Source organism: Engraulis encrasicolus, chromosome 22 (genome assembly GCF_034702125.1).
Source record: "Engraulis encrasicolus isolate BLACKSEA-1 chromosome 22, IST_EnEncr_1.0, whole genome shotgun sequence".
NCBI lineage: Eukaryota > Metazoa > Chordata > Actinopteri > Clupeiformes > Engraulidae > Engraulis > Engraulis encrasicolus.
This window is the reverse complement of record NC_085878.1, coordinates 7,867,746-7,877,314: the sequence shown is the minus strand read 5'-3', so window position 1 is coordinate 7,877,314 and position 9,569 is coordinate 7,867,746. Positions and strand designations below refer to the sequence as shown.

Below are 9,569 nucleotides of genomic sequence, written 5' to 3'. Positions count from 1 at the left end.
TAAACAAATATTTTCTACTATGGTCCAAGTACAGTCATTTTTGCAGCTAAAAATGGCTATTTTTGGAAATTCAAAATGGCGGACCATGGAGAAGATCCCCCTTTTCATGTATGAAAAGTGCAATTTTTCCAGTCATAATGAATACTTGGAGTTTGATGGTGGTGTTAAATGTTCATGAAAAAGGTAACATTAGTGAATGGGAAGCATGAATTCTGGATATAAACAACTAAAAATCTCAAACAGTGTCCCTTTAAGGCCTTCCCCTTGGGCTCCACCTCCACCTGGGCTCCAGTACCCCAGTCATCCTCTAGGTGGGGTCAGACAAACCTGTGGCCAAGATCACTCTCTCAGTCATTCACTCACTCACACAGACACACACACTAATACAGAAGACCAAAAATGGGAAATGGTGAGAATCAACAAGAGGCTCATTTTGGCTCCTACGGCTAGGTTACTATTTAACGATGATGTAATATTGACATTACTACGCCTGCTTGTTTGCTCAGTGAATTGGGTTATAGTGCCACAGAAGACCATGAAAGGTAGCACACCCACATGTCAATCATCTTACCTAGCCTACTACAGAGATCTGCTGAGTCACCTCAAGGGTTATCAATCAAGTCCAGTAGGCTGTCTCTGAAGGCCGCTTTCTTGCTGAAGGCCACTCTCTCCAACTCTTTCAACACTGCCTGTTGAGTTTTGTTAGTCTGTAAATAAGGTAATGCTGATGCAATGTTTGTGGGTTATGTTTTTTTTTTGTGTGTGTAGACCTATGCAATTATTGCAGAGTGTTTTTTTTTTTTAACTAATTTACGTACACACATTTTTGAATGCAGTATGTGCTTTTATTTTGACACTTGTGTAATAAGCCGGATAAGGTCAAATTTGTTTTATCTACTACAGTGAAGTCAGTCGTCCTGTGCTGTCCAGGAGTGATGCCAGACACCATGGAGCGGTACTGCAATCAGCTGACAGAGTTTGTACAGGATCACCCAACGGGAGTCGCGGCTCTCATCCTCACTGGTAACGTGAAACCATCAAAGTCTTCTTTCATTAATGATCATAAGTCTCCCTTCATTAATGATCTTATGAGTCGGTTAAATTATAACCCCCTCTATTTCAAATGACATCATGCATGAAGGGGAAAAGTTGGGTTTGTCATGGCCATTTTTGTGTAGCATCAGTGCTACATTAAAGGATAAGTTCAGCCAATTTCAACATGCAGTTGTAATGCTCACACTACCCTGGACTTGTCAGTACCTGAGAATTTTTTTTTTCATCAGCCTTTTCCGACATCTTGATCATTGTAATGGTGTTTGCATAAGTGCACTAATGGCCTGGAGACTTTGAAACTTTGCAATGAATGTCCAAACTAATGAAGTTGTTGTGGTGTGTGATAGGGGATGGGATATGGGTGTGTGTGTTGGCTTCGAGGTCTTGCTATAACAAATGAAGTGGTTTTGGTGTGGTTGTGGGAGCGGTCTGTGATGACTATTTGAGTTCTCTTTTGTTCCACCGTTACCTCGGGTGACCCTTCTGCAGATATGAGGACAGGCGCCTCTCAGGGCCATATACCTGTACACCTGGAGTGGAGTCCAATATGCAGACTCCTGTCCTCGGCCTGTGCCCATGGCCTTGCGTTTCGCTGACGCCCCTCCGTGGAAAAAACAATAAAGTTTCTCTGCTGTCAGCCTAGTCACAACAACTTTTTATGGACTATTCTTCATTCACCATGCCGTTTGCAAAAGAGAAAATGACATTAGAATTGAGATTTGTCAATCTATTGAAATACAATTCTGTTGTCGGTGATGTCATGCGGAGGCCACGAGGAGGCAAGTGACCAGTATGAGTACCACGTGGTTCTCTAGCAACAGCTGAGCCAATCACTGCAAAGCTCATAAACATTATGGACAAACCGCTTAGTTCTCCTGAGAGGTGTTTTTGGGCGCAATAAAATGCTTTGAAATACACCATCAAATAACTTTCCAGCTAAAATAATGTTGCATACCAGGTCAGAGAACACCAAGGATTATGAAAAAAAGGTGGACATGGCAATGTAATTAGAGTGGCATGGCCTCTTTAAGAACAGCCCCGCCCACAGTGGCACAAGGGACTCTAATTGGTCAAGCAAGCTGAGTTCGCGCAGGTGAGCGAATGAGTGATCGTAAAACGCATTCCATTCATTCACTCCATGTCATCTATAAAGTAGCTCTTCACCTGCCACTGGCACCGGAAGACGGTTAATATAAGAAACACGAGTGAGAACTGCTCTGCTGCTGTGAGAAGAGGGTAAAGAGAGAGGAGAGGAGAGACAGATCAGAGAGGGTAAAGAGAGAGGAGAGGAGAGAGAGATCAGAGACGGTAAAGAGAGAGGAGAGGAGAGAGAGATCAGAGAGGGTAAAGAGAGAGGAGAGGAGAGACAGATCAGAGAGGGTAAAGAGAGAGGAGAGGAGAGAGATCAGAGAGGGTAAAGAGAGAGGAGAGGAGAGACAGATCAGAGAGGGTAAAGAGAGAGGAGAGGAGAGAGATCAGAGAGGGTAAAGAGAGAGGAGAGGGGAGATACTCATTGTCAACTTCAGACTAATCTGTCTGTTGGCAGCCAGAATGGCAGACTTGATTGCCCAGCTGAAGCAGACTGCGGAGCAGCATGTGACGGGATTGACGGTGATCGCAATAGTTGGTAAAACATCTCTTTTAACTCTACCTGTAGTGTTACGTGACGGCGTAGTGATATGGCTGAATGTCCTGTAATGTAGTGTAGTCTTATGGCCCTATCTGTCCTGTAATGTAGTGCAGTGCAGTCTTGTGTAGTGCAGTTTAATATAGTGTAGTGTTGTGCAGGTGGGTTTAGTGTAGTGTGGTGTAGTGTGGTGTAGTGCAGTGTAGTGTAGTGCAGTGTAGTGTAGTTTAGTGCAGTGTAGTGTAGTGTAGTGCGGTGTAGTGTGGTGTAGTGTAGTGTAGTGTAGTGTAGTGTAGTGTAGTGCAGTGTAGTGTAGTGTAGTGTAGTGTAGTGTAGTGTAGTGTAGTGTAGTGTAGTGTAGTTTACTGCTGTGTAGTGTAGTGTAGTGTAGTGTAGTGTAGTGTAGTGCAGTGTAGTGTAGTGTAGTGTAGTGTAGTGTTGTGTAGTGTTATGTGGTGTAGTGTAGCGCAGCCAGGGGTGTGTAGTGTAGTGTAGCGTAGTGTGTTGCAGGGGTTTGTAGTTGTGTTGTGTGGTGTGGTGTTGTGTAGTGTAGTGTAATGTACTGTACTGTGTGATGCAGGGGTGTGTAATGCAATGTAGTGCCGTGTCATGTAGTGTTCCAGCCGCACTGCTCATCATGACTCAGCATGTTACTACTCTGTAATAATGACTAATCAGATTTGAAGCTGTCACTCACTACTGATGACAACCAATGCATTCCCATTTAAGCTTAGTGCAGAACCTTATTGGTTGTTATCATGTCTTAATCGGTTCCTTACGATTAATCGGTTCCTTACGACACAATAATTTACTGCTTCGGGCCATCCGCCGTTAATGCTATTGAATCACTGCAGAAGGCTTTTGATGTGATCCAACAGACATTTTTACAGTTAAAATTGCTTCTTAATGCTGATAAGACTAAGCAGATGTTGTTCTCAAAGCCAAGGAAAGTACCATCAATCATCCCCTCAGTACTCACCCTTGAGGGAACTGAAATTGAGGTGGTACATTTGTATAAATACCTGGGTATTTTGCTTGATGATACTTTGACGTTCAAAGCCCACATTGAAAATCTTGTGAGGAAACTTAAACTAAAGTTAGGTTTTTTATTTAGAAATAAAATTTGTTTTTCCTTTCATGTTAAGAAGCGCCTTGTCTCTGCAACGTTTGTATCCATTTTAGACTATGCAGACCTGCTGTACATGGATGCTTCATCCCAATGTCTGAGTAAGATTGACTCTGTGTATCATGGTGCCCTGAGGTTCATTACTAACTGTAGGGCCCAAACTCATCACTGTGAACTCTATGCCAGAGTTAAATGGTCTTCACTGACTACCAGGAGACTTACTCACTGGTATACATTTATTTACAAGGCAATACTCGGACTACTGCCACCTTACATCTGCAGCCTAATCACAGTGAGGAATATTGAGTCTTATGGTCTGCGCTCTAAAGGCCATTTGTTACTCTCTGTCCCTTGCTTCCGCACAGAACTGGGGAAGAGGGCATTTGTGTTTTCAGCCCCTACATCATGGAACAATCTTCAAAAGGACTTGAAACTAACAGATCTGATTCCATTGAACGATTTTAATTCCAAGATGAGATCACTTGAGACAGAGTCTATTGTCTGTAACTGTTTCAATTGACATGTTATTTTACTTGATTTGTTATTTTAATGCAACTGTGTAATTTTAATTTTGTAACTTGAGCCGCCACTTGGCCAGGACACCCTTGTAAAAGAGGTTCTTAATCTCAACGGGTTTATTTTTCCTGGTTAAATAAAGGTTAAATAAAAAAAAATAAAAAAATAAACGACTCTCTGCATTGTCACAGCAATGTTGTTATTATGTAGTTGAGTGTTTTCAGTAAAGACTGAATAGGTCTGTCGATGGACCCAGCTGCAGTAAGAGGCTACATGGCTCATCACTATCAACATGCAAATCTACATGCTGTTTTAAGATCCACAAGCACAGAGATTTGTCTAGAGTTCATTCATGACCACTTGACTGTATTTCTGTCCACTTACAACCTATTCGTGTTTGCAAAGTATTATTTTTTTAAATAACAAATAAATAAATAAATAATAAACAATCATTTATTTAAAAAATATTATTGTAAATATATTATTGGTAAATTAGCAACAATACGTAGTATTATATTTTACAAGCACTTGTACATACTACTCCACAGGGGTTTCCTGCTATTGTCAGTAGGTCTAACATATAACACACACACACACACACACACACACACACACACACACACACACACACACACACACACACACACACACACACACACACACACACACACACACACACACACACACACACACACACACACAATCTAAGGAAATTACAAGAAAAAGACCCAAAGGAAGAGTTGCAAATCTAATGCAAACTGAAAGTAGCTGTATGCGCTGTGTGTGTGTGTGTGTGTGTGTGTGTGTGTGTGTGTGTGTGTGTGTGTGTGTGTGTGTGTGTGTGTGTGTGTGTGTGTGTGTGTGTGTGTGTGTGTGTGTGTGTTCCAGGTGTGGGCTTCATAGCTCTGCGTAGGTGGATGGCGGGGTGTGTGTGTCGCAGCAAAGCTCGTCTGGACGGGAAGACAGTTCTCATCACAGGAGCAAACACAGGAATCGGCAAGGAGACAGCAGTGGACCTTGCCAGCAGAGGTAATTAGTGTGTGTGTGTGTGTGTGTGTGTGGGTATGTATGCGTGTGTGTATGCGTGTGTGTGCGTGCGTGCATGTGTGTGTGTGTGGGTGCGTGCGTGTGTGTGTGTTCATTCCTGTTGAACCTTAGAGTTGACGGCACAGTGTCAAAGTCATCAAATTATGAATTATTATTATTTCACTACGAGGAATACAGAGCCACTCTAGTTTAACAATAAAGTATTGAACGCTTCAAGTAAACAACTGTTGTCTCTCTCCTGACAGGCACCAATTGAATCTGGTTTTAGGACATCATGTCACATATTTCCTATGAGTATGTGTGAATGCTTGGATTGTGTGAGACTGCTGAAACTTCCTTGGGCTGGACAGACGTGCAGTTTGATTGGTTGATGGCACAAGATGGGAAATAGCATGATATTTGAGGATGTCTGTTGTGTCTGTCTATAGTTTGAGGACAATGTGCACGATGAATGTGTTGATTTGTGTGCCGGGTCTGTAGTTTCATCAAGTTGTAACTGTGAACACAGAGTGTATGCTGCTTTGTGTACTTTGTGTGTGACGATGTCTTAGGGTTGCCATGGAGAAAATCATGACATGCATGAATCTTCCCAAATGCTTTCAGCTACTTCCTCTTCCTGTGTGTCGCCATGACAACCAGCTACTTCCTCTTTATGTGTGTTGCCTTGACAACCAGCAACTTTCCACTTCCTGTGTGTCTCCATAGTAACCGTTTCTTCCTGTATCTGTTCCCATGGTAACCAGCTACCTCCTCTTCCTATCTGTCCCCCATGGCAATTAGCAACTTCCTCTTCCTTTGTGTTGCCATGGTAATGGTAGCCAAGGTAACCTGTTTTCTCTTCCTTTGTGTCCCCATAGTAACCAGCTTTTTCATGTATTTGTCTCCATGGTAATCTAGCTGTTTTTTCTTCCAGGTGCGCGTGTGATCCTGGCGTGTCGTGACATGGGCCGGCTACTTCCTGTATGTGTCTCCATGGTAACCTAGCTGTTTCCTGTGTCCAGGTGCGCGTGTGATCCTGGCGTGTCGTGACATGGGCCGTGGGCGTCGGGCAGCAGAGGAGATCCGGAAGCGGAGCGGCAACGGGAACGTGCTGCTCAAACAGCTGGACCTGGCATCCCTGGAGTCCGTCAGGCGCCTGGCAACCGACGTCCTGGCAACAGAGGAGCGCCTCGACATCCTCATCAACAACGCAGGTGCACTCTTGGAAAGCACCTCATATTGCTTCAGGGACTGTAACCAATAACCTGTACCTAAATTACTGTAACTGTATTTGGATAAAATCATCAGTCAGCGTGATGTATTGTAATGTTAATGCCCTCCTGAAGGTGTCATGATGTGTCTTCCAGGGACAGTAACCAATACCCTGTACCTAAATTACTGCAAGCCTCTTTGCTCTCCTGCAGGTATCATGTTGTGTCCTCCAGGGGCTGTAACCTATACCCTGTACCTTAAATGCTGCAAATACCTTTGCTCTCCTCTGCAGGTATCATGATGTGTGCTCCGGGGACTGTAACCAGTGCCCTGTACCTAAATGAAGTCACTTTGCTCTCCTGCAGGTATCATGATGTGTCCTAAATGGCAGACGGAGGATGGCTTTGAGATGCAGTTTGGTGTGAACCATCTGGGGCATTTCCTGTTGACCAACAGACTGCTCCCCATACTCAAGAAGTCCACACCCAGCAGAGTGGTCAACGTCTCCAGCCTCGCACACGAGAGAGGTGCACACACACACACACACACACACACACACACACACACACACACACACACACACACACACACACACACACACACACACACACACACACACACACACACACACACACACACACACACACACACTTTGCGTGATCTGTGGCTTTGCATGTCAACTCTGTCCTGAGGAAAGGTTGAACTAATCTTAGAATAGCTATGGTTGGTTTCTAGTTGCAGATAAAATCATCTTGAAGTGCATATTGTAATTATATATGTTTTTTGACATGGTTGGTTTGCATGAACTATATTGGTTTGACATGGTTGCAAAAAGCAAATATGCAGCAACTACACAGAGCTCCAAACTGAGTCCAATGACTTTTCATTGGTCCTGTTGTCTAGGTAGCCCAAGTAGTTTTAGATTAGATTATCAGTGTGAAAAGCAGCATAGAATGCACTATCCGACCTGTCAATGCCGTCCCGTTGACCTTCAGGATGTGGCCTATTGAAAATGTATCGTTTTTTGTTTTAAAATCTGGGAATGTTCCCTATTTTATTTGTAGCTCAAAGTTGACAGGTATGATATCCACATTCGTTGCAGGTCAATCATGGTATCTAGCATTATATTTTGGCATATACTATATATGCCATTAAACCAAAATAACTCATTTTCAACAACAATACAGTTACTACCTTTTGTCTTTGTAGGGAAGTATAACAGTTGGCTTGCACGGCTTGTTTGCAGATGAGATCTGCTTTGTATAATAGCACACATGGTAGAAAAGGTGTTGGTTTGGCTTGGAAAGTGGTGGGGACATTTCAATGGCAAATTGTAAAGGTATGCTCTTTCTCCATTATATTTGTGAAAAGAATGGTGGTGACAAGCTAGGTTAATCTAAGTGGTCCATCAAAGTGGTATGGACATGTCCCCACCATCCACACTGAAAATTACAGCCATGCATGGTTGGCCTGTTTGCTGGTATACTAGCCTGATTATCATCGACTTTCAAATCTCTTCGAGACTTGGTCTGACACAGGCCATAACAATTAATGGCATGGTTGACCCACCTCCCTTGGTTTGCTACTGGTCGGGGCCAGAAAAGGCTGAGCCAAAGTTTAAACCAAACATTTTCTTTGTCCCAATAGAGCGTCTCTGCTTAAACCACACCACTGCTTTGAACATGCCTCTACCCAGGGCCGTTGGAGCTGCTCAAAGTTGATTGCTTCCCGACAAAGTGGGTGGAGTTCCCGAGTTCTCCAGAGCTCAGAAAGTACTTGCATTGCTCTTGACCTGACTAGTAGCAACGCCGGAGATGTTGTGTAACTAGGAGGGCGAGGCCTGTCTTGCCGTATACTGCAGCGTATGATAACAGACATGGCTGCGTTGCATGTTTTTCTGCACGTGAGATCAGTCTTGAGGCTGTATACAGGGGTATCTGTCCTCATTTTCTCCGGGCTCCTCTAGTAGATGATTTATCTCTTAACTTAACCTGGTTTACTCCTGCTTACATGGTTGGCTTGTTTTCAGGTAAGATCCACTTTGACGACATCAATTTGGACAAAGACTACGAACCCATGAGGAGCTACCAGCAGAGCAAACTGGCTAACGTGCTGTTTAGCCTCGAGCTAGCCAAGAGACTGAGGGGTAAGCAGCACACACACACGCACGCGCACGCGCACGCGCACACACACACACACACACACACACATATTTCTCCTTGTCTTATGGCCCGTGTGTACCAGGTGTACCAGGTGCAGGTAGCTGGGGTGGTTGAAGAAGTTTCGCCATGAATTCGCTCTATTCGCTCTGGACGCGGCATTGACATGTTTGATTCAGCTAATCACATAACGACTCTGTCTTAGCAGCCTGGGACATTCATCGATATGAACGTTCCAATCGGTTTTCGCAGAACCGCGCCATAGCGAATTCGCTCAAGTTTAATTTAAGTTTAATTTAAGTTAAATTTAAGTTAAATTTAAAGTTTAAATTAAGTTCAATTTAATTTAAGTTTAAATTCGCTTGAGTTCAATCGTCAAATTTCGCTCTGGTCGCTCAAGAAGCTTCGCTCCTGGCGAATTTGCTCTGGTAGCTTTACCTCCATAGGGAAATAATGACTTCCACCGCTCAGGTCGCACAGTTCGCGCTTGGTGTAGCCCACACAGGGGTCAGCTCTATGTTCCCACGGCCCATTGGTCCCACAGCCCATTGGTCCCACATTGCTAAGACTTTTACGGTTTTTCAAAATTAGGCCCAATTGTCCCACAGCCCATTGGTCCCACATCACTAAGACTTTTTCATTCATTTTTAGGTCCATTGGTCCCACAGCCCATTGGTCCCACAGCCCATGGGTCTCACATCACAAAGACCTCTTTAATCACAAAGTCTTTACACCTTTTTTGCTATTAAGTTTACTCAGAAATGTGGGAACATTGAGTTGTGGAACATGTAGGTCTCGGGCCTAAGCTGTGGGACCAATGGGCCTAAAAAATAAAGTCTTTGTGATGTGG

The 9,569-nt window shown here is 43.7% G+C and overlaps 1 protein-coding gene across 2 annotated transcripts in view; it reads left to right on the top strand.

Annotated features, from left to right (window-relative positions):
- Positions 1–683: 683 nt before the first annotated feature.
- LOC134438862 (retinol dehydrogenase 11-like) overlaps positions 684–9,569 on the top strand; it is a 10,365-nt gene continuing 1,479 nt past the window's right edge. The window contains exons 1-6 of one of the 2 annotated variants that reach the window (XM_063188567.1): positions 684–718; positions 904–1,023; positions 5,211–5,351; positions 6,371–6,562; positions 6,926–7,087; positions 8,590–8,706. In XM_063188567.1, the coding sequence (XP_063044637.1) occupies positions 936–1,023; positions 5,211–5,351; positions 6,371–6,562; positions 6,926–7,087; positions 8,590–8,706 (700 nt within the window). In that variant the 5' untranslated portion in view covers positions 684–718; positions 904–935. Of the gene's footprint in view, positions 719–903; positions 1,024–2,528; positions 2,681–5,210; positions 5,352–6,370; positions 6,563–6,925; positions 7,088–8,589; positions 8,707–9,569 lie in introns of those variants that run through there. The other variant, XM_063188568.1, reaches the window with a different exon arrangement.